The following is a 24,848-nucleotide window of genomic DNA, read 5'->3' as shown; positions in this document are numbered from 1 at the left end:
TGTATTCTTGGTGCTTGGGGGGGGGGTCAACAGTGGGAGGGCTTCTAGTGTCCTGGCCCCACTGCTGGACCTCCTGATGGCACCTGGCATTTTTGGCCACTATGTGACCCAGAGTGTTGGACTGGATGGGCCACTGGCCTGATCCAACATTGGCTTCTCTTATGTTCTTATTCATGGCTGCAGCCGTCTCTGAATCAGGCAAAGTCTGTCTGAATCTTGCTTGAGGAGGCTTAAGTGCTTTATGCACGCAAAAGAAAGCGTAAACTGGTCCAAAATATTACCTGATTGCGACTATGAGGTTCAAGGCCACCTCCAGGCATAAAAGGCAAATCGTACTATCTATACTGTTAACATAAGGAGCAGCACTCGCTTGACTCCTAGGGACGGGGTTAGTTATAAACCCAGCCAAATGACATTAATTGAGTGTTTTCTCCTCGCCAGTAGCCTCAGCGTTGCGACATGGAGCCCCGACAGGCGGTGCCGTTGCCGGCCGAGCAGAGTTTTGTCAGAGATGCCAAGCAGAACGTCGCTGAGCTCTCCCTGTGGACGGTGGTGGCCGCGATCCAAGCCATAGAGAGGAAGGTGGACTCTCACGCCACGCGGCTGCTGTGCTGAACCTGGGGAGGAGGATGGTGACAAACGAGAAGAAGTACGTGGACTGTGAGAACACGGTGGTGGACTTTGGCAACCAGATGGAGTGCAAGCTGAACGCGCTGGGCACCCTGATCCAGGAGTACGGGCTGCTGCAGCGGAGGCTGGAGAACATGGAGAACCTGCTCAAGAACCGGAACTTCTGGATCCTCAGGCTGCCCCCGGGCTCCAAGGGGGAGACCCCCAAGGTCAGGCTGCTTGGTGCTGCGGTGGGGAAGACACTGGCAGCGCCCGCTGCTGACCTCCTCAGACCTCTTTGTGCCTGGAATGGATGTACTATAAAGGGTCTGTTGCGGAAAGCCTTTTCAGCTTTAACGCTGGTGGGGAAGAGTCTGGTGGATTTTTCCCCACCGCATTGTGAGGACTTGCATGTAGTTCCTTGCTCTGCCGTGCGTCTCTTGTGTTAAGTGCCTTCAAGCCACTTCTGACATTGGCGGCCCTGTGAATTAGTTTGGTGTCGTGGTTAGGAGCGCGGACTCTAAGCTGGGAGAGCTGGGTTTGATTCCCCCCCCCCACATGCAGCTTCTGGTGTGATCTTGGGTCAGTCGCAAGTTCTTTCAGAGCTGTTCTCTCAGGAGCAGTCCTCGAAAGAGCTCTCTCAGCCCCGTCTCCCTCACAGGGTGTCTGTTGTGGGGAGGGGGATGGAAAGGAGACCGTGAGCCACCCTGAGACTCTGAGTGAAGGGCAGGGTATAAATCCAATCTCTTCTTCCTTTGGGTAGTGAAAAGCAAGGTATAAATCCCTCTCCATCTCCCTCTCCTCCTGTCCTAAACAGCCTTGCTCAGGTGTTGCAAACTGAGGGCTTTTGTGGCTTCCTTAGTACAGACATAATGTACAGTTTTAAGAAGAAGAAGAGATTGGCTTTATACCCCACCCTTCACTACCCAAGGGAGTCTCAGAGCAGGTTACAAACTCCTTTCCTTCCCCCTCCCCACAACAGACACCTTGTGAGCAGTGTTCCCTCTAAGCTGGGTTAGCGTGAGCTAGCTCACAGTTTTTTAGCCTCCGGCTCACACAGTTCTGTCTTAGCTCAGGAAAGATGGGTTCAGAGCAAACTAATTTATGCAGTGGCCAAATGGCTCGCTCACAGCTGTAATGCCATGAGCTCACAAGGTAGAATTTTTGCTCACAAGACTCCACACTTTAGAGGGAGTATTGCCTGTGAGGTAGGTGGGGCTGAGAGAGCTCTCTCAAGGACTGCTCTTGAGAGACCAGCTCTGAGAGAACTTGCAACTGACTCAAGGTTCACACCAGCAGGTGCAAGCGGAGGAGTGGGGAATCAAACCCGCTTCTCCCAGATTAGAGTCCACACGCTTCACCACTGCACCAAACTGGCTCAAGCATAGTTGAGCGCCAGGAAACGAGGGGAGAATGGCTGTAGGGGGAGGGGGCATGTCATCCAGAGGCCGGCTCCCAAGTGGTGGGCAGCATGATGTTTATGCTGGGCCACTGATCTGTGTGGACAGGCAAGGCGAGGAGCAACTGCGGACTTCTTTATCATGTCTAATAATACAGCTCGGAGGTCTGGATTGTCTCAATCAGCATAGTCGTAGGAAGATGGTGGTGGTAACTGAGTTCATGTCCTACAGAAACTACAGCCATCCCCAAATGCTTCATAACTGTAGTCTGAACATAAAGACTACGATGTTTGCAGAATTAGCGCTCACTTGCTGGCACAAGAGGAAGCTCAGTACTCCAGAAGCAGTAAGCAGTGGAGCAGTTGTGAGTTGGCGTGCTGTCAGATGCAGCCACAGGGAGGGCCTTGGCGGGGCTTCCTCGCACTCCTGCTGGCCTTGCAGGTCCACCGCCAGGCCCCTGATGTCAGGGGGTGTGGCCTATGCTAATGAGTTATGCTAATGAGTTCCCCTAGCTCTTTTTCTATGAAATGACCCCTGCGTAGGAAGATGGTGGTAACAGAGTGCATGTCCTACAGAAACTACAGCCATCCCCAAATGCTTCATAACTGTAGTCTGAACATAAAGAGTACGATGTTTGCAGAATTAGCGCTCACTTGCTGGCAGAAGGGCAAGCTCAGCACTCCAGAAGCAGTAAGCAGTGGAGCAGTTGTGAGTTGGCGTGCTGTCAGATGCAGCCAGTTTGGTGTAGTGGTTAGGAGTGCGGACTCTAATCTGGGAGAACCAGGCTTGATTCCCCACTCCTCCTCCACTTGCACCTGGCTGGATGACCTTGGGCAAGCCATAGCTCTGACAAGAGCTGTCCTTGAAAAAGAGCCGTTTCTGTCAGAGCTCTCTCAGCCACACCCACCTCACAGGGTGAATGTTGCGGGGAGGGGAAGGGAAAGGAGTTTGTAAGCCGCTCTGAGACTCCTTTGGGTAGTGAAGGGCGGGGTAGAAATCCAATCCTCCTCCTCTTCCTCCTCCTCCTCCTCCTCCTCCTCTCTTCTTCTTCTTTTTCTTCTTCTTCTTCCTCCTCCCTAAAAGATGGTCTGGACAGGAGTGGGAGGCATGGAAAGCGAGCTTGTCTCTTGGGGAAAGCGACGGGATATGGACAGCCAGACAATTTCTCAGCCCCGTTTGCCCCGAGCAGCCTTCCTGTGAGCCATCTATACAAATTCCACTAGTAGAAAACACCATCAGAAATTGCCAAACAATATATTAAACAATTATAAAGTTGGTGGTGTCCCAACAACAACATTAGTGCATCCTGTAACAATAATAAGGCATAAGATACTAATATTTCCTCCTTTGAAGATAAGACATAAAGTCCGTGTAGTCAGTGTAACTTGATAGGAGGCGTCCCCATAGTTATGACATTTTCCAGGCAGCCTTTGCAAAGACGCCTGTTCTAGATACTTGGAAGATGCGTTTCCTTCGACGTCTTCAGTTTGCCGGCTGTGTAGGTGGCGGAGGAAGGATTCCTAAGGAGTCACGTCCCGGTAGTGCAGAAGGGGGCAGAAACGGGTGCCGGAGTGGAAAGGAGGCCAGCTGGCCACCCTTGCTAGTCTAACTCTATGACTCTTCTGATTCCAGGTGCCGGTGACCTTTCAGGACAACTCCGCCTACTTCTCTGAGCAGGACTGGGGAAACCTGGAGGGGTGGCAGAAGGAGCTCTACAAGAACGTCATGAAGAGCAATTACGAGTCCCTGGTCTCTCTGGGTAAAGACTACATTTCCTGCCTATGAATTTCCTGCATTGTGCAGGGGGGTTGGACCGGATGACCCTGAAGGTCCCGTCCAACTCCATGATTTTACGACCTTAATGTCCCTGTATAAATCGATGGTGCGACCTCATTTGGAGTACTGTGTACAGTTCTGGTCACCATACCTCAAAAAGGATATTATAGCTTTGGGAAAAGTGCAGAAAAGGGCAACTCGAATGATAAAAGGGTTGGGACACTTTCCCTATGAGGAAAGGTTAAAGCGCTTAGGGCTCTTTAGGATGGAGAAACGACGGCTGAGGGGTGACATGATCGAGGTTTACAAGATTATGCATGGGAAAGAACAGGTAGAGAAAGAGATCCTTTTCTCCCTTTCTCACAATACAAGAACTCGTGGGCACTCCACGAAATGGCTGAGCAGTCGGGTGAGAACGGATAAAAGGAAGTCCTCCTTCACCCAGAGAGTGATTAACACATGGAATTGACTGCCACAGGAGGTGGTGGCGGCTACAAGCATGGATGGCTTCAAGAGGGAATTAGATAAGCATATGGAGCAGAGGCCACAAGGTATAGATAGGAACTCTCAGTCTGGGGGCAGGTGATGCTCTGTATTCTTGGTGCTTCGGGGGGGGGGCAACAGTGGGAGGGCTTCTGGTGTCCTGACCCCACTGCTGGACCTCCTGATGGCACCTGGTATTTTTGGCCACTGTGTGACAACAGAGTGTTGGACTGGATGTGCCATTGGCCTGATCCAGCATTGGCTTCTCTTATGTTCTTATGGATAAACATATGGAGCAGAGGTCCATCAGTGGCTATTAGCCACAAGGTATAGAGAGGAACTCTCAGTCTGGGGCAAGGGATGCTCTCTGTATTCTTGGTGCTGGGGGGGGGCAGCAGTGGGAGGGCTTCTAGTGCCCTGGTACCACTGCTGGATCTCCTGATGGCCCCTGGTATTTTTGGCCCCTGTGTGACAACAGAGTGTTGGACTGGAGGGGCCATTGGCCTGACCCAACACTGGCTTCTCTTACGTTCTTATGTTCCTTTATAAACTGCTCCTTGATTGCTGAGGCTGGATCTTGTGATGTTCCTTTAAGGTCCAGCTGGGTTTTCCTTTAATTGAATTTCCTCTTCCTTCAGTGTCTGGTTGATGGCAGAGAGTAAACTTTTGAGGCTTCCATAAATATTATCCAAGCCAGGCCCATTAGAACGTGCAAGAGTTATCTGTGTTTATCGCTTATTTTTATTTACATCCTGCTATTCTCCCTGATTGGGGGCCAAACTGGGTTTTTGCATCGCCGCAGTGGCTCAGAAGTTAAGACGCTGAACTGCAGACCGGAAGGCCTGTAATTCAGCAGTTTGAGACCCTAGTGCCATGTGACGGAGTGAGCGCCCATCTCTGGCCCCAGCTCCTGCCAACCTAGCAAGAAATTGCAAATAGATAAATAGGTACCGTTTCGGTGGGAAGGGAACAGCGTTCCGTGTGCCTCAGTGTTTAGTCATGCTGGCCACATGACCATGGAGAAGTCTTTGAACAGCGCTGGCTCTTCAGCTTGGAAACGGAGACGAGCACTGCCCCCTAGGGTCGGATTCGACTGGCTTTCGAGCAAGGGAAACCTTTACCTTTACTTTACTGTTCTCCCCGATTGGGGGCCAAACCAGGTTTGTGCATTCTTCCCCCCACCCTCCTGAAGCCTCACAACATCAAGATTGTGACCGCCCAAGGTGGGGACCTTGGCAGGCTTCCACGGCTGAGTCAGGGATCCGAACCCACTCCTCCCAGATCCTAATCCGACGCTCCTCACCGCACCAGCCCTCATCTCTGCTGGCTGCCTGCGACAGAAAGAGCCAAACCCTGCTCCCTTTTTTAGAAATGCTGCAGAGGAATGGGGTTTTCAGCAGGTATCTCAGTCAATGCTCCCTCTAAGCTGTGGAGTCTTCTGAGCAACAATTCTACTTTGTGAACTACTGTCACTAAAGTCGTGAGCGAGCGACTTGGCTACTGCATACATTAGTTTGTTCTGGAGCCGTCCCTTCCTGAGCTAAGACAGAAATGTGTGAGCTGGAGGCTAAAGAACTGTGAGCTAGCTTACACTAACTCAGCTTAGAGGGAACACTGGACCCGAGTAGTTCTTGTCTGATTTTTTCCTCCGCGAACCCTTGACTTCTGGCCCAGTCTCCCCATCCCGTGAGTGACTGGTGACCAAAGTCCGGTGCTCCCAAGCCGGTTTGCCTCTTTGCTGCTCTGCTTAAATACCCCTGCTCCGTGCCGGGGATATGTCCTGGTAGCGCCTTTGGCAGCTCCCAGCCACAGAGCGGCTGGTGCCATGTGACAGACTGTCGTGGAATGATCAGGGTGAGGAGAGGAGCCCTGATTAAAGAGGGGATGGAGTGCCTTCTCAATGAGATAATAATAAAATAATAATAATAGAGTGTTACGGCTGGAAGGTACCTCGCAGGTCATCTAGTCTGACCCCCTGCACTCTGCAGGAGCAGAGCTGAAAGAGAGCCCCACCACAACATCCCCGAAAGATGGTCGTCCAGCCTCCGCTTGAAAGCGTCCATTCTGTTCATTCAGATGTTCATTCTGAGGCAGTAGATGAGTCTCAGTTCACAAAGTAAACAGAGCTGCCTTGCGCCAAGGAGGTGAGGGAAGGTTGAAATCGGTTCAGTGCACCTGGTGAATTGTGTGAGATACGGACAGGATTTACATCGGAGGGTTTTGTGCCCCAATTCTCAAGTTATCTTTTGTTGCACTGCGGTCTGTGCCATGATTTGAGCATAGCAGTCTTGCTCAACCCCACCCAACCCCCTGTCTTTTCTCTGGGGAACAACATGGCGATTGGATGCACTGCTGCTTTTCACAGCAGAGTAAACTGTAGTCATAAACACAGCCTGTTTTGAAAACCATCCCTTTTGGCACATGGTAATGAACGCAAGCCCAATTTTCATTGTGTGAAACAAATCTCTTAAAATGATTATGTATTCCCCCCCCCCCCCCATTTAAATACTTCTTCCCCCCCCCCCCCCATTTAAATATGCTTAGTAATCTATTAGGTGAAATCACCTTAGGTTTCATCACATCAAAAAGTGACCGGAGAGTTGGACTGAAACCTTCTCTTAATTCCTCCTTCCATACCCATAGTTCTGCTGTTGACCCCACATTTTCTGTCTCCCTCTCTGCTTTTTGCCATGCTGGGGACAGCCCTCTGGGGTAGTGGTTAAGAGCAGCGGACTCTAACCTGGAGAACTTGGTTTGATTCTCCTCCATATGCAGCTGCTGGTGTGACCTTGGGTCAGTCACAAGCAATGCTCCCTCTAAGCTGTGGAGTCTTGTGAGCAAAAATTCTACTTTTGTGAGCGAACTTGTGAGTGAGCGATTTGGCTGCTGCATCAATTAGTTTGCTGTGGAGCCATCCTTCCTGGCCTAAGACAAAACTCTGTGAGCTGGAGGCTAAAAAATGTGAGGTAGCTCACACTAACTCAGCTTAGAGGGAAGACTGGTCACAAGTTCTTTCACAGCTGTTCTCTCAGGAGGCTTTTGAGGCTTCCATCTGCAGGGAGAAGCCGTTTGGCCTTCTTTGCCCTCGCTGCCGGAGCACCCTGTCCCATGGCACCTTTTGCCTGAGAGGCGCCACCAATCCTCAGAGGAGCTTTCGTCTAAATAGCAAGCTGTCTGGGGAAGCGGGAGAGGAGAGATCTGCCCTGCCGGATCCATCTCCCGCCTGGCCCTTGGCATGCCTTTTATTTGCAGCAGTAGTGTCAGCAACATCCCCGCCCTCCCTTAAAACAGGAATCGTCTGCTCAGTCTTCTTTCTCCCGCAGATTATGCCATCGCAAAGCCTGACCTCCTGTCCCGGATTGAGCAAGGGGAACCTCCCTGTGCGGCCGAGGAAGAGGCCTCCAAAGAGAGAGAGATTCCTGCAGAACCCAGCCCAGGTGAGGGGCCGGCTCAGACGCTGTTGTTGACTTGGACCGGGAGAAGACGTGGGGGTGGCACGGGTGACCAGCTTGGAATGCGGTTCTCTTCCTTCCTCCGACTCCAGCACATGCGGAAGGGTTATCACTCTCCCAGAGACACAACCCTGTTAGGATTCCCGTTCTGGGTGAAAGTTCATCTCAGGAAGCGGCCTCAAGACATTCTGACGGGGCGAGGCCCATAGGCCTGAATTTAGGCTACCAGTATAGAATTGTGTCTCCGATATTGCTGTGGTTGTAGGAAAGCGGAGCCACGAACCAGCTTTTAGCTCCCCTGGAATTTTAAGAAATGGCCAAGTTAGCTTGGTGGGGTGCAAAGTAGAGGGAGCCAACTTATTTGTCTTTCTCTCCTTCCCCCCCCCCCCATCCTGAAAAAGAAGTGTTGGTGTTTAGGCCTGTCCTGTCCCGTCCTACCGAAGGAGGAGAAAACGTTCACGTGAGAGACCAGGGGGAGGCCGAAGGAAGGACACGACGTCCAAGCGTCACCAGTCCAGGTGAGTGAAAGACGCCAGGTTGTGGGAGGCCCCACCGGTCGCTCAGAGCTGTCGTGAGCCCCGTGGGGGTGGGGGGTGGCTCAGTGGCGAAGCACCTGCCTTGTGCATGCAGAAGGCCCCAAGTCCAGTCGCCACTCCAGCAGCATTCCCAGTTAAAAGGGAGAGGAGGTGAAAGGCCTTTCTCCGCCTGCGACTCCGGAGAGCCGCTGCCCGTCAGGAGGCAAGGCTCAGGGGGCCCTCACGCTTGCGAAGTCATGCAGTTTCAGTCCACTTCAGCAACAGTTTGCCGGTGGGTTTTGCCATCTCGCATAATAAAGCCCAGCGGCAAAGTGCGTCACTCCGCGTGTGTGGAAGCGCCCTGACTTCAGCAGGCCCAACGGTCTCACTCTGCGGCGGAAGGCGGCTTCTTGTGTCCCGAGCCAGAGTCAGTATGTCAGTGTGGCGGCATATGAGGCTCTGTTACTTTGCCTGCAGCAAAGTTAAGACGCACACACACACACACACATGCACGCACACCCCAAATTTGCGAGAAGTTGCGTGTCGCTGACCGAATCCACTAAAACGTACTGAGAAGAAATTGCAGCCACCCAGAAGGAACCAACGCCTGCAAAGCGAGTGTGTCAAAAAAGTTTAGCACAAAAAGTGAAATGGAATGCTGCATGGTACCTGAATGCAAGTAAGCGTCTGACTTCCGTCCTTTGTCCCAGAGGGGGCAGGGAAGGACCCTCCTGCAGCTGGGCGAAGAGGGAGAAATGTCTGCTTCTCGTCTAGGTCCTCCTCAAAGGACTCCCATTTGCTTGGGGTGTAAAGGACAATTTACTTTGCTTTGAGAACTATTGAAGATTAAAAGACAGTAGAAAATAGATAAATGTATAAGAATAGCAACTGAAGGATAAGTTACCTGTGGATATGAACAAGGGGTGAAGGAGCTATAGAGAAAACGTAAGAATTGGGCTGGAGGTTGGAGCACGGTGGGAAGTCGGGAAGGGAGGAGGGATGGATATATAATGGTATAAGTTTTGAACTATGTTTGAACTGTTTCTTATTATATCCTAATAAATTGTTTTTGGGAAAAGAAAAAAAAAGGACTCCCATTTGCTGTCCGAGCACGGGAGAAGGCCAGTGTCTCTGAGGAGACTTGCAAAACGTTTGCTTTAGAAATCGAGATCCCAATAGAAGATGTGCGTAACAATTCCCGAAGTCCTTCGCGGGCCCTGCCAGGAGCCAGGCACGTGTGTCGCCTCTCAAAGGGGGGGGTGGCTTGGAGGAGGGGAGCCCTCTGACTGCTCTTTTGTTGAACAGAGGGCGAGGCGGCAGAGTCTTCCTTTGGCTCCCCGGGGAAGCGGGATCAAGAGCTGAACCTCGAGGGCCCGGGGGGCTCCGAAGAAGGCCAGCTGCACCTCAAGCCCAGCCTGGGTGAGTTCTGTGCGGGGGAGGGAGGAGGGGATGGCTGGAGGCAGGAAGAGCCGTGGGTCTGTGGCAGCTCCCAGGTTGGCTGCCTGCCCAGGCTGCACAACCTTTCGCCTGCTCTTTCCTAAAAATAAAACAAAAATGCTTCCCTCTTTATTTTGTATCCTGCCTTTCTTGCAGGCTTAGGGCAGCAGACACATGGTTCTCTCCTAGCAACAAGGCTAAAATGTGAGGTGACTTAGCTGGAGAGGGAAGGTAGGGCCTGACCCAAGACCAGTCCGTTGGGCTTCGTGGCTGAGGGGGGCTTGAGCCCAGGTTTCCTTGTTCCTAGTCCTATGCGCTAACTCGGGTCCCCAAACGTTTTGAGCCTGCGGGCACCTTTGGAATTCTGATGCAGTGTGGTGGGTGAAGCCACAAAATGGCTGCCACAAAATGGCTGCCACAGGAGGTGGAGACAGCCTCAAAATGGCTGCCACAGGAGGTGGAGACAGCCACAAAATGGCTGCCACAAAATGGCTGCCACAGGAGGTGGAGACAGCCACATTAATGGCTGCTCCATCTCACCTTCAGTCACACAGTGAAGGTCCTCGTGCTGTGTTGGCAGCAGCTGCCCAAGGAGTATTTTAAAAGTCTGCACAGCCAGTCAGATCTCCAGTGGCCAATCAGAAGCCTTGCTAGTCAGTAGGTCCATCTGGACTTACCACTTTACGAAAACACTTGACAGGTCCCAGGAAGTCTTGTGGTGGCCACCATGGTGCCCACGGGCATCGCATTTGGGATCTTTTCTCCCAACTGCTACATCTTACTAGTTCTGTCAGCCTGGACCCATGGGCTGGCCTTAATTAGGGGTGTGCAAAAAAAAAAAAGTCGGTATTTTTCGGATTCGGGTTTTATCAGACCCAAAAAATATCAGTAAATGCCGAATATCCCCAGTCCAATACTGGTAAAGTATCGGACTGGGGAAATATTCGGTATTCCCGAATATATATTCGAGTCTGATATGCCTGACAGGAGGGAAGGGGGGCATGTGAAAATGCCTTCTTTCCCTCTAGAAGCCAGTTCGGCTTTCTTTGTCAATTTCATTCCCCGCCAGTCAGTTGTTAGGTTTAAGCCATTTAAGCCGGTGGCGGGGGGCTGGGAGTGCACAGGGCAGGCGTGGAAACATGCCTCTTCCCCCCCTTGAGTTTCTCTGCAGTGGCAGAGAAGCTCAAGGGGGAGGGAGGAAAAAAAGCTCTTCTCCCCCCCCTTCCCCCATTGAGCTTCTCTGCCACTGCGGAGAAGCTCAGGGGGAAAGAGGCATGCTTCCATGCCTGCCCCTCATGCTCCCAGCACCCCCCTCGCCATGGCGTGGGGGCTGGGAGCATATGGGACAGGCATGGAAGCATGCTTGGGCTCCTTCCCTGCCCCTGGAAAAGCGCAGGGAGGGAACCCAGGCATGTTTAGATTCCTTTCTCTCCCTCCTTGCTTTTTTCCCCTTCCCCCCTTGAGTTTCTCCGCTGCTGCGGAAAATCTCAAGGGGGGGAAGAGACATGTTTCCATGCTTGCCCTGTGCGCTCCCAGCTGCGGCGGGGGGGGGCTGGGAAATCACAGGGCAGCCTGGGCTCCTTGCCTGCCCCTCTCCAGTTGCCCCACAGCCACGGGGCCCCTGGAGAAGCAGCAGGGCGGGAACCCAGGCATGTTTAGATGCCTTTCTCTTCCTCCCCGAACTGAGAGAGGGAAAGAAAGGCATTTAAACATGGCTAGGCTCTCTGCCTTTGCTTCTCCAGCAGCCCTGGGGTAGCTGGAGAAGGAAACGTAGAGAGTAGGCTTTGCCAGGTCATTTTTCACTCCCAGCATAGCTGACTGGTGAGGAGTGAAATTGACTAGGGAAGGCACAGCCGGTTTTCGGCTACCCGAAAGCCGAAAATGCCGAATAAATTCGGGAAACTGTATTCGGAAGCCGAAATGTTTCCTGAATTTGCATTCGGCTTTTAAACTACGGATAAATACCAACGAGGTATTTATTCGGGGTTTTTTTTTCCGGTTCGGGAAAGCCGAATGTGCATCCCTAGTCTTAACAGGACTCGTCCCCGTGCTCGGTGTCCCTGCCGCAGCCGTTGCTCTGTTTGAGCTCTGAACTTCATCTCCAGATGGCTGATGGTGAGCAAACCTGTGCCAGAACTTGACCCTGGAGGCTGGCCTCTTCCTCCCCCCCCCCCCGTTGTTGTCCCTGGAAGGGGCTGTGTTGCACCTCGTGCCCAGCAAGGCCAAGGGACTTTTGCTTCAGAGCTGTGCTGATATACATTGTTGGGAGTGGTCTGGGCTGTCCCTTGGGCGAAACGGGATACGATTCAAATCAGCTAAGCCGCAAACGCCCTTTGTGCTTCTCTCCCCACCCCCCATCATTTGAGCTCCCTGTGCCCTTAAAGAGAGTCGGATGACCGGTCTGTCAAGCTCAGCTACCCCAAACCCTTGAACTGGAGATCTTTGGGGAGGGGGGTGGAGGCTCAGATGCGAAGCACTCGCTCTTCTGCCTGCCTCGTATTCCACCCACTCATGGTCATTCTAGATCTCCGTGTAACATAAGGAACAGCTTAGCCAGTGTGGGCGGAGGGGGGGGGGAGCGAAGCCCTGCAAGATGAAACACCTTCCTGGGATGTTGGTTTTCCCCCCTCTACTTGTCTCTCCCCTCCCATGTGCTGGAGCCTTCCCGCCTCAGCAGTTTTGCTTCCTGTGATTTTTTTTTGTCTTGTTTTGTTTCTTGCGTCCCTCCCTTCCGTGAGTTCTCTCGTCCCAGACTCAGGTGAACTCATGTTGCCGTGGGTGCTTCCGGCTCGCCTTCAGTTTTCTAGCGTAGCGCTCGGGAAAGTGGTGAGAGAGCCTGGTGGTGCCCGGCCTGAGGGCACTGTGTACTGTGAGCGGGCCGGTGTGCTTTGGAACCGGGCCGTGTCTGTGAAGCACGTGGCCAGGGCCTTGGTGTAGACCACTGGAGCTCTTTCCCCCCGGGATCATCCTTGAAGTTCTGAGTTCTCTAGGCGCCCCTTAAGCCCCCCTCTGCAGCGATCGGGCCTCAAAACATCCTTTTAAAAGGAAAGAGTGAAAACTTGGCTCTCCGGGTTCCTGACTTCTGCACCTTCCCTGCCTCACCCCTGTTCCGTGCTGGGCCTCGGCATCCTGTGTCCCACTCCGTGTTGTTCTTTCCTTTTTGAGTGGTGGGGAATGGGGGCTCCAGTGAGGGGGGTGGCCTGTGATCTGAGGCTGACACTCTCTTAGCACCAAATGGGAGGTGGTCCCCGGGAGGTTCATTTGGCCCATGGTGCTGGGCTGGCAGGCTTTGCTTGAGCGTGTTGTTGCAAAGACCTGCCTCCCTGTCCTCCCGTCTTTCCCCTTGGTGGCTTTGAGAGGAGGAGGATTGTTCTTAAAGCGTAAATCCCACCGGGTGACCTAAGAGACTCCCCATGCAGTTGACAACCCTAACTACCAGGTGCAGCATATGGGAGTGGCTGTGGCTCAATGGCAGAGCCTCCGCTTGGCATCTGGAAGGTCCCAGGTTCAATCCCGGGCAGCATCTCCAGTTCAAAGGACCAGGTAGGAGGTGATGGGGAAGGAAGTGGTGGGTGCTACAAGCATGGGCGGCTTCAAGAGGGAACTGGATAAGCATATGGAGCAGAGGTCCATCAGTGGCTATTAGCCACAAGGTCTAGATAGGAACTCTCGGTCTGGGGCAAGGGATGCTCTGTATTCTTGGTGCTTGGGGGGGCCAACAGTGGGAGGGCTCCTGGTGTCCCGGCCCCACTGCTGGACCTCCTGATGGAACCTGGTATTTTTGGCCACTGTGTGAGACAGAGTGTTGGACTGGATGGGCCATTGGCCTGATCCAACATTGGCTTCTCTTATGTTCTTATAGGAACTCTCAGTCTGGGGCAAGAGATGTTCTGTATTCTTGGGTGTTGGGAGGACAACAGCGGGAGGGGCTTCTAGTGTCCTGGCCCCACTGCTGGACCTACTGATGGCTCCTGGTATTTTTCGCCACTGTGTGAGACAGAGTGTTGGACTGGATGGGCCATTGGCCTGATCCAACATTGGCTTCTCTTATGTTCTTATAGGAACTCTCAGTCTGGGGCAAGGGATGTTCTGTATTCTTGGTGCTTTTGGGGGGGGAACAGTGGGAGGGGCTCCTAGTGTCCTCCTGGCCCCACTGCTGGACCTCCTGATGGCCCCTGGTATTTTTGGCCACTGTGTGACACAGAGTGTTGCACTGGATGGGCCTTTGGCCTGATCCAACACTGGCTTCTCTTATGTTCTTAACCTTTATCTTCCTGAGACCCTGGAGAGCTGCTGCCAGCCTGATAGGGTTGCCAGCCTCCGGGCGGGGCCTGGGGATCTCCCGCTTTCACCACGGGTCTCCAGCTGACACAGATCAGCTCCCCTGGAGAAAATGGCTGTTTTGGAGGGCGGGCTTTATTGACATTTGTCTCCCGCCCTTCCCGCCGGGGCATTGTACCACCCTGAGGCCCCTCCCCCAAACCCCGCCCTCTTCTGGATCCACCCCCAAAGTCTCCAGGTGTTTTCCAACCCAGACCAGGCGACCCTGCAGCCTGAGTGGGCAAGACTGACCATGATGGACCGAGGGGGGAGGGGTCCGCTTCAGCAGAAGGCAGCTTCCGGGTATGTTCAGCATCTCCGATCACACCCGTGTAAGGCTGCAGTCCCAAACACTAAAATAATCCACTTTCAGTGCACTTTCCAACTGGATTTTACTGTGGGAACCAGCATAACCCAGTTGGGAAGTGCACGGAAAATGGAACGAAAGCGGATTATTCTGTGTGTGTGACCATTCCTGTGATTTGAGCAGCCTCCCGCCGGCCCAGTTGGTGAGGCCGCCTCCTCTGCCTCAGCCCTCTGCTCAGACCAGCCCCAGGGAAGAAAGGCACCTCTCCTCTCTGGTCCCCAGAGAAGGAAGGAGAACCCCACCCCCCCGGGCTCTGGGAAAGAAGGGGTTCTCCAGAGTTGGAGGCCAGTCTGTTTCTGTAAGAGAGGCGGCCCACCCCTTCTGGGCCAAGCAAGCGTATGGGCGATGCGGGGCCCGGGGGCCACAAGCCGTGCTCCTGACCCCTCCCCTCTCTGTGGACAAACTTCAAGATGGCCCCGGACTCTTTGGAGGGTTCTGAGCTCAGGGAAGGGGAGAGGCTGGCGTGGAGCCCAGCTGGACAAAGATGTGGACTCGGACGAGAGGCAGAATGGGTTGAGTGGAGGCATGAGTGAGATCTGGCCCTTCATGTAAGACTAGTGCTGCCCTCTCTCTCTCTCTCTCTCTCTCTCTCTCTCTCTCTCTCTCTCTCTCTCTCTCTCTCTCTCTCTCTCTTTCTCTCTCTCTCTCTCTCTCTCTTTCTTTCTTTCCCTCTTTCTTTCTTTCTTTTTCTTTCTTTCTCTCTCTCTCTCCCTTCCTTCTTTCCTTTCTCTTTCTCTTTCTCTTTCTCCCTCCCTCCCTCCTTCCTTTCTTTCTTTCTGCCCCTTTCTCCCTCCATCCCTCCCTTCTTTCTTTCTCTGTCTATCTCTTGCTCTCTCTCTTTCTTTCTCTCTGTCTCTCTCCCTTCCCTCCCTCCCTCCCTCCCTTCCCTCCTGCCTTGCCTTTTGCTGGGCTTGCTCCGCCAACACAGACTGTATTTCTGTGCTTTCCTTTGCTCTTTTGAGCAATTGCTCCTTGTGCAGTGCACCCAGAATGTGGCGGCTGCGGGGTGGGTGGGTGGTCTTGTGCTTCCCTCTGATAGTGGGGAGTGGGGAATCCGACATCTGCGCAAGGGCGTGGCGTAAAGTGCCAGAGAAGAACTCCGTCTGGAGCACAGTCTGCGGGAAAGCCCGCCGTGTTCCCTCGAGCCCAGCCGGCAGAGGAGTCTGGCCTGTCCCATTCGGCCGGGGGACTCTGCGTGGAAGGCCCAGCTGGCCACCGGGGCTCCTTCCTGGGCGGAGGCAGGGGCAGCTTTTGCGGCAGCATTTCTGGGTTGAATGTGAAAGGCGCATGCGCACGCACAGTCTTTGCACATTACGGATGTGGCCTAGGGGGTCTTGGCCTGTGCACTTCTGGGCAGAAGGGAGGGCGAGGGAGTGGGCCTCCCGGTGGTGCCAGGCGGGCCTTGGGCTGGTCGGGCAGGGGGGGGGGTTAGGTGAGGGAGGGTGCTTGTCGTCGAGACTCAAGGCGGGATCGCCTCGCGTGAGTCCTGTCCAAGGAATGGGGCAGTAGGTTTGGTATGACAGAAGCCTGAAAAGGGCGCCACTCTTGATTTTTTGCTTTTGTTTTGACTTCCTTTACACCCCGCCTCTCCCCGCCATGGGAACCCAAAGCGGCTTCCATCCTTCTTCTCTCCTCCGTTTTATCCTCACAACAGCCCTGTGAGGCGGGCTAGGCGGAGAGAGAGGCGACTGGCCCGAGGTCACCCCGCGAGCTTTCCCGTGGCAGAGAGTGGGGATTTGCAGCTGGGCCTCCTAGGTCCTGGTCCGCCGTGCCCCGCTGGCTGTAAGAGAGAGCTGCGACCGACCTGAAACAACGCATTAAGGTTTTAGACACAGTGCATTAGCGGGCGTGGCGGCTGCCTGGCCCGGAGCACCGCAGGAGCCACGCCGTCCTCTCCCCGCAGCACCCCAGACCGGAGGAGGGCCTTGGGCAGGTGTTGGTCTTGCTGTCTCGGCTCCAGACGAGCGCGCACAAAACGTCTTTTCTTTAACCCCCCCAGATGATGGGCTGGTCTTCAAGGCAGAAGTCCTCCAGGCACAGAGAGCGCTGTGTGAAACCCTGGGACTGCAGTGCGCCGAAGAAGCCCTTCTCCACAGCGCCCCGCCCCTTGGGAGTCGCTACGGCGCTCTGCTGCACCACAGGCGGCACCCGGGGAGCCCGGCGGATGAGGCTGTGCCAGGTGAGGGAGGCTTTGGCGGCGGCGGCGGCAGCAGCAGCCCTCCCACAGGGTGCCAGCGTGACCGCCCAGGCGACAAACTGTTTGTGTGCCCCGAGTGCGGGAAGGGCTTCCGTCTTCAGAAGAGCCTCTTGATCCACCAGCAGAACCACGCCGCCCCGGAGGGCTGCTGCCGGCCCCCCTGCGAGAAGAGCTTCACTTTCAAGCAGCAGTTCACCCTGCACCAGCGGATCCACACCGGGGGGGGCGCCTTCACCTCCGTCGCCTGCGAGGAGACCTTCAAGCAGAGCCACAACCTGAAGCCTCTCCCGCGGGGCCCGGCAGGGGACAAGCCCTACGGCGGCGCCGCCAAGTGCGTGAAGACCTTCAACCTCAAGTCCGCCTACCGGCCGCACCAAAAGAGCCACGGGCGGGAGCGGCCTTACAAGTGCAGCCGGTGCCCTGAGAGCTTCTCCCAGAAGAAGAGCCTGGTCACCCACCAGCGGCTGCACTCGGGGAGGGGCAGCAGCTCCCTCGCCTGCCTGTACTGCGGCAAGACCTTCAGCCACCCCTCGGACCTGGTGCGGCACCAGCGGATCCACACCGGGGAGCGGCCCTACCGCTGCGGCGAGTGCGACAAGAGCTTCACGCAGAAGCAGCACCTCCTGCAGCACCAGAAGATCCACCTGCGGGAGCAGAACCAGCTGATGGGCACGGCCGTCCGGGAGGCGCTGCTGGACGCCATCTTCATCTAGGGCCCTCCCTGGCAGCGTTTCTCCCGGAGCAGGGCAGGGGCTTTTCGGGGGTGGGGGTGGGGATAGAATGTTACCTCAGAAGGGGGGGCAGGGGGAGAGAACCTCCCCCCCAGTGCCTCCCCCATAGCCCAGTGTCGAGGGGGCGTAGGCTCAGGCGCGTGAGAACAGTTTTGGAAGTCCTCCGAATAAAGAGTCGATCGTAACGATCGACTTCCGGTGTGGAGCGTGTGATGCTGCAGCTCTCCCTCCCCAGTAGCACCCCGTGGCTGTTAAGTTCCTGGGACGTTTCCACGCCCGAATGTTCGGGACGGATTCCTGTTGTGGGCCTGGAGACGGCGCACCCTTCCATCTTTCTGTAACCCCCCCCCTTTTGTCCAAAACGAAAAACACCACCCCACACTTTTATATATTTTCTGGAGGGTTTTTTGTTTTGTTTTGTTTTGTTCCGTAGAAACTGCAAAATAAATTAGAAAACTGGGAAACGAAGTCCGTGAGCGTTCTGTTGAGTTGGATCGTCTTTCTCTGGAGAGCGAAACATCCGGGCAAGCGTGTTTGTGCCGGGTTGCGTGCAGGGGGGATGGCCAGGCGGTTGCTTTACCGACGCTGTTTGGGAAGTTCACCGCTCGAGTCTCTCTCTACAGCATGGATATGCCTTTCGTGGAATTTTAAAAGGACAGGACTTTGCCCAGAGGCTTTCCATCCATGCGAAGTAAAGAGGAGAAGGAGGGGCCCTGCTGGAATCCTGCTGGACAGCGCCCTTCCTCCCCCCTTCCAGGAGACGCTGGCTCCAGCAGCGTCCTTCTCCTGACTCCCTCTGGGCTAAGTCGGGAAACGAGCTGCCGCAAGACTGTGGGGTTTCCCTTGACTTGAACTGCAGTGGACGCTTCGCACTCTGCCCGCGGGCTGATCTTGGGCCGCTTACTCTTTTCTTACCCTAACTCACCTTGCGGGGGCAGAACTCACGTGTGTGCGCGTCCTCCTGAGCTCTTCGGGGGAAGGACGGGATCAGAAGGGATGTCGAGGTGGGGGGCGGGGGCGGCACGGGTCACCGTGGCTCTCCCAGTTCTAAGGCATGAAGTTGTTAGGATTTTCTCCTTCATAGTTCCCAGTCCATTTAGGAGCCCCGTGTCCCCTCTGGCCTGTGGTGGTCACTGCTAGAGAACCAGCTGCCCCCTCCTCCCCGGTTCCCTCTCTCCTGCAAGGTGGCATGCGCTGGAGCCAGGGCACTCCCCCCACCCCGAGGGCAGCGGGCAGAGCAGCCCCCCCCCCGGCGCCCTGTTCCGTCACTAGCTAGGCTCGAACAAGCGGGTCTCTTGGTTTCTGTTCCGCTGTGTGTCAAGCACCGACGGCATTGCCTTCTAAGAAGAGGTGAAGACGGAGGCCAGGGTCACGTTCCATGTTCAGTGTTGTCCTTCTTCCCGAAGAACATGGGCTTCTAAAAGTAACACGTTCGATCCATCCCACTAGCGGAGGTGTGCTCCTCTGGCGCCCAGGAGATTCTGTCGCCAGTGGCGAAAGAACCTCTTGTGTAAGTGGAGAGCTCCTTGTCCTGGCGGGAAGCACTGCTTGAAGCAGAACGGGTCTGTGGCGTCTGTCCCCGTACCTCGTCCAGGCTGTTGAATGAATGGGTGGGGCTGATGCTGTGCAAAACCTTTCGTCTCCCCCTGTATTTGTGTGCCTGCCCATGTGCTTTGGTAGCCTTTTCCTCAGTGGGTATCTCTGTCCACCAAGATCCAGCCCTGTCAGGGTCTGTGCCGGGGGGGGCGCTATTTTCTCCCTTTGGAGTTTCTTTTTCCTGAGAGCAGGACCTGTCTGGGGTCCCCTTCCCTGCTAAACGCGGGGCGCACTTGTGCCCTCCTGCAAGTGATTTTCTGTCCCGTGTCAGGCCCAGCTGTGTCCGTCTCCCTCCCACCTTTGCCCCCCTTCCCCCACTGCCTTGTGTGTCTGTGTTTTCTTTCCTACAGAAAAACTCCTTGTTGAGTGCTGGGGAAGCCCGCCTCAGAGCAATTGTCTGTGCTCAAAGGGATGCCGCTGAACGGTCTTGTAATAAAGATCTGTGCCGTGTAGCCAGTAACCACTGGAACTGGAGAGTCTTTGCTTTCCTTTGCAAAACAGAAAAGTAGTTCTCATCCCTGTGAAACAAAGGTTGGGAATTAGGTAGGCATAGCTTGGGAAGCGAACTAAGAAATCTTCCGTGGGGCTCTTAATGTCCTTCTTCTGACCTCTTCTCTGGCTTCTTTGTCCAACTGCGGCCACAAACGGGGTCGATACTTTCCTAGACACTGGAAGCAAAAACTGCACCCTTCACTCGTTCTTCATAATGAATACTGGATGCCTTTCCCTTTTATTCGGAACGAGGATGTGTCTCAAACACAAGAGATGGAAGTTCGCGGCTAGGAGTCGTGATGGTGTGACTCTTAGCAACGTTTTGACTTTGCGTTGTGTCCCCCTAACGACAGCATTCTTCCGGACCAATTCTGTGGTTTTTTAAAAATTCAGTTCATTGTGTGTCTCTTAGAAATCAAAGCATAAAGCGATGCACACCAAACCAGCTTTTATTTAATTTCTTTTAAGATTGTGGGAGAACGGTTCCCTGTCGTAAAAGAGAGGTTTGTACGGCTCTTGATCGTTGTGGGCTGTGTTCTTCTGCATAACCAGTTGGTGTTACCTGCCAGTTGGGCAGCCTTGCTTTTGACTCCAGGGCAACGTGTAGCGTGGTGACCTCCCAGGAAGTAATGGTCCCCAATCTGTTTCTCCATAGACGCTGGCCTCCACGGCCCTCACTTCCTGCCCTTGGATAAGATGCATTTCAGGGGTGAGGGAGACTCTGCGGAGAGACAGACCCTTGAGCAGCCAAGCACAGGTGAGTCGACCTGAGCCGGTTTAGCAGAGGCCGGCTGGCCATCCTCCCGCCAATGCGAGACGGGACTCGGATCTGCCGAAAGATGCGCGCGTGCCAGACTCGGGGGGGGGAGGGGAGGGACGAGGGAAGCGGCCTTCCGCCTCCGGGGTTGCGTGTCGGGTGGGCACAGATTTATTTTATTTTATTCAATTTATATACCGCCCTCCCCAATGGGCTCAGGGCAGAGTACGGCAGTTAAACGTACAATTAGAACAATATTAAAATAGCAGTTTACAGATAAAATCATAAAATGCCGTGTAACTATAAAATGGTCAGGTGACTAATCAAAAGCAGGCCACCGGAGGGACAATTGGCCAGAAAAGTTAGGGCCGAAGAAGCTGGGGGGGGGACGGGGGGACGACACCCGCTGCCTCCACCAAATGCCCAGCGGAAGAGCTCCGTCTCGCAGGCCCTGTGGAAGAACTGCAGTGAGTCCCGCAGGGCCCTGATCTCACACGGGAGCTCATTCCAGATTGCGAAGAGGTGGTCCCTAATGCAGATTTAGGCAACTCGGGAGTGGTTGGTTTGTTTTTTAAACATCAGGTTTCTCGGCCTCATGGGACTAAGATCCTTTAGAAGCCATGACAGCATTGATCCGACACTTGAGCTGCTGGCGATGGGTTCGGGTCACCGTCAGTGTTCCCTCTAAGCTGAGTTAAGGACATAAGAGCATAAGAGAAGCCAATGCTGGATCAGGCCAATGGCCCATCCAGTCCAACACACTGTTGTCACACAGGGGCCAGAAATACCAGGGGCCATCAGGTTTTAGCTCACAGGTTTTTAGCCTCTGGCTCACACATTTTTTTGTCTCAGCTCAGGAAGGCTGGCCCCAGAGCCAACTAATTTCTACAGCGGCCAAATCGCTCGCTCACAACTTCAGTGCCGGTAGCTCACAAAGTAGAATTTTTGCTCACAAGACTCCACAGCTTAGAGGGAGGCATTGGTCACCATCCTGGGAACTTCTGGGGGGAAATCTCTGTCATCTGCCTTAAGTCCACGTGAGAAAAGTGGGCTCTAAAAAAGCCAATAAAAGAATCTGTTTTCTAGTCTTGGGTGAGGAGATGAGATGAACAATCTGTTGGGCCCACCATCAGGAGCTCTCAGAAGCCAGAGGTGGCAGGGGTGTCGTGGCTAAGTGCGCGGACTCTAATCTGGGAGAACCAGGTTTGATTCCCCACTCCTCCACTTGCACCTGCTGGATGACCTTGGGCAAGCCATAGATTTGACAAGAGCTGTCCTTGAAAAAGAGCAGTTTCTGTCAGAGCTCTCTCGGCCCCGCCTACCTCCCAGGGTGTCTGCGGTGGGGAGGGGAAGGGAAGAGGAGTTTCTAAGCTGCTCTGAGACTCCAAGTAAAGGGAAAGGGGAATCAATCCAATCTCTTCTTCTCTGCAAACCTCACATTTTGTAACCAGAAAGGGGACTGCCGGTGACTTGTCTGTGGTTATCAGTGCATGGGGGGGGGGTTCAACGGGGTTTTTTGGTGGTGGGAGTCCAGTTTCACAGTCAGATTCTGAGGTGTTCTTTTGACCGGTGGTTGATAGTGGTCATTCATCTCAGGAGCCGGCGTTAGGGGTTCCTTGGGATGTCTCGTTAAGCAGGGCTGGGCATCTTGCCAGGGAAGGACCGGATGGAGAGCGCCCCCTGGCACGCCGCTGCCCGCGAGGTGAGAGCCGCAGTGTGGTCGGAGCGCAGATTCTCAGTCTCCCTTTTCCCCCGTAGCCCTCCCAGCGGACGAGGAGCTTGCGATCAAAACGGAGCCGGAGACAGAACCGGACGTCTTTGAGCCGTGGATGTTAATAGGGATGTCGGGCGAGAGCAACTTCCGGGACACGGGCGCTCCCGGCGACACTCCCCTCGACTCCAAGGTGCGGATGGGGAGCCCGGTTGGAGAGCTGAGAGGTTGTGCCACCGGCGAAGTCAGCGTGGAGGAGGTGAGGCCGTACGCCTGCCCTGACTGTGGGAAGCGGTTCCGGTTTCAGATCGGCCTCCTAAACCACCAGCGGAGCCACGACAGCCCGCCCGCCCAGGGCTACTGCGTGCCTTTGGCCCAGGGGAACACGAGCCCCGCCGCGCACGGGCCCGTCTCCCCACTGGAGGAGGGGGAGGGGAAGTTCTCTCCCGGCCTAGCGGAAGAGAAGATCTGGGCCTGCCCCTGGTGCCAGCAGCGCTTCCGGCTCCAGGTCAACCTGCTGATTCACCAGAGCAGCCACCGGGAGGCCTCGACAGAGCTCAGCAGCGAGGAGCGCCTGGCTTGCAGGTTTTGCCCCCGGCGCTTCGGCCGCTCCGACCACTTGCTGCGCCACCAGATGAGCCACACGGGCGCACGGCCCCACCAGTGCCCGCTCTGCGAGAAGAGCTTCGTGGACAAGAGCAAGCTGACGAACCACTACCGCATCCACACGGGCGAGCGCCCCTTCCGCTGCGCCGCCTGCGGCAAGCGCTTCATCCGCCGGCACCACCTGGTGAAGCACCAGCGGACCCACACCCGGGAGAGGCCCCACCAGTGCCCCGTCTGCCTGAAGGGCTTCATGCAGAAGCACCACCTCCAGAAGCACATCCGGACGCATCCCGGGGAGAAGCCCTACCGGTGCAGCCGCTGCCCCAAGGCCTTCTCCTGCAGGCAGCTGCTCCTGCAGCACTGCTGCGTCTCGCCGCAGGGGGGAGCGGAGCGTGCCTCGGGCGGTGGCTCGGCCTTTTGATGGGGCCGGGGGTCTCCTCTCCCCTCTAGAAATGCTCATCTACCTCCTCGCAAGTCAGGTCTCCTGGATCCAGACCTGATTCCTTCCTGGCCCCGAATTAGGGTCTCGTCCTCATTTAAAGAGGCACACGGAGCCCTGCTCGACTCCCAGGGCCACCTGAGCATCGGACTCTCAAGTCCTGCCCCGGAACATATTGTGGCACCGGGGTCTGCCAACACCTGGGCACAGCTTCTTGCAAAAACACCGACTCCTCCGCTGGCTCATTTAGATCAGCAGGACATCGTTTTCTGGTGGTTAACTGTAGACCGGCGAGCACTGGAATGCAGAAGAGACCAGACTTTTCGTCTACAGTCCACTCCCTTCGGATCTGCAATAGGAGCAGTCTTTTAAATGGTGCTATCGACGTGCATTGAAGAAGTGTTGTAAATGAATGTAAATATTCAGACGCTGGGGCGGTCGCCGCTGACTTTTGTCTCTGTTTTATAATGTTCCCGAGGAGAATGTGGCATTAAAACTCAATAGAGTTGGGGCATCTCTAATCTGAACTAGTCTGGGGTAGGAGTTAACGGGGCAGGATCTTAAATTGGTCTCTCTGATTTAAAATTGACGGAGGTACCAGAGATGCTTCACTGCTTTGGTCCCGGAGGGTTAGAGGATTTGAATTTGGTTGTACTTGCAGCAGTCTGATTCGGCGCACGTCTGCTCAGGAGTACCGGGAATGAGTTCCTAGCCAGTATGCTTAGGTTTGCAGATGCAGTTAATGCAGGCAAGTGTAGTTAGGTGTGCCAACCTACAGCCAGATTGCTCATCGGGATGAAGGAGAGCTGGTGCTCAGGGAAGCAGATTTCATGTAGAATTGAGACCGGCCAGGGAGGGCTGCTTCTGTGTTTTATTTTCCGCAGCGCTTGACAGAAGAACACAATGGGTGTCCTCCTGGATCAGACCAAGGGGGGTCCATCTAGTCCAGCAGCAGCATCCTGTTTCACACAGTGACCAATCATTTGCTCTCAGTGGCCAAACAAATAGGGCGCTGAGGCCTTCTCTTGATGTTGCCTCCTGCCCCTGGGGTTCAGAGGCGGACTGCTTTGGATGTGGAGATTTCCCGTGTCACCATAGGCAGTAGCCTCTGACGGAGCGCTCCTCTATGCCTAACCCTCTTTTAAAGCCATCTCTGCTCACAACCATCACTACCTGTTCTGGCAGTGAATTCCGCAATTTAATTACTCATCGAGGAAAGACGTATTTCCTTGTCTGTCCTGAATCTACTTACCCCTCAACTTCATTGGTGTCCAGAAACTGGACCAGTTTAGCAGTTTCTTGGCCTTTCAAAGTTTGGTTCAGGCTTTTGGGCCTAGTTAAGTTGCTGAACTATTTCTTTCTGGGAAGTTGATGTCACACTGACTCGCAGTTTCCAGAGGGATAAGGGATGAGACGGGAGTCAGGCCCAGGTGCAAGTGAGAGTGGGAGCTTCAAGGCCTGAGACCCAGAGGGAGTTTTGTACTCACATTCCGTCTCATTAGCACAGGGAACCCTGGGTGTGGGTGGTGAGTGGCTTGATTATAGAATCATAGAGTTGGAAGGGACCTCCAGGGTCATCTAGTCCAACCCCCTGCGCAATGCAGGGAATTCACAATTTTTAAAAAAATAAAATTTTATTATGCTGCTTCTTGTCACAAACTTGCAGGTCAGCCCTCTTCCAAGGACTTTTTGATATGGAAGAGTTCTCAGGTTGCCCTGGAAATGGCTCCATTTGCAGTGAATGCAGGCCGCTGGGATAACAGACAAGAAGCGATTTTTCTCACTAAGTCGCTTACTGAGGCTGGAGGCAAATGAGGTTGATCTGGAACAAATTGAAAGACTTCGCAATCATTCCTCAAATGGAAGACTGGTTCTTCTGTTTCGGCAACCCACTATCCCACGGATGCTGTTCAAAATGAGAGGCTTTTTAGATACATTCGGGAGTCACCCAATCAGAGTA

The 24,848-nt window shown here is 54.5% G+C and overlaps 1 protein-coding gene across 1 annotated transcript; it reads left to right on the top strand.

Moving 5' to 3' along the window:
- Positions 1 to 445: 445 nt before the first annotated feature.
- LOC107115610 (zinc finger protein 777-like) lies at positions 446 to 23,112 on the top strand. The gene is given in 10 exon segments (XM_015417350.1): positions 446 to 609; positions 612 to 839; positions 3,642 to 3,768; positions 7,592 to 7,705; positions 8,122 to 8,238; positions 9,541 to 9,654; positions 16,359 to 17,254; positions 18,737 to 18,797; positions 20,031 to 20,132; positions 21,891 to 23,112. Coding segments are annotated over 10 exon segments (2,889 nt in total). The 5' UTR covers positions 446 to 459; the 3' UTR covers positions 22,871 to 23,112.
- The last annotated feature ends 1,736 nt before the right edge of the window (positions 23,113 to 24,848 follow it).

This window comes from Gekko japonicus, unplaced genomic scaffold (genome assembly GCF_001447785.1).
Source record: "Gekko japonicus isolate JY-2015 unplaced genomic scaffold, Gekko_japonicus_V1.1 scaffold3847, whole genome shotgun sequence".
Classification (NCBI taxonomy): Eukaryota; Metazoa; Chordata; class Lepidosauria; order Squamata; family Gekkonidae; genus Gekko; species Gekko japonicus.
Note: the sequence above shows the minus strand (reverse complement) of the source record. Positions and strands in the feature narration are given on the sequence as shown.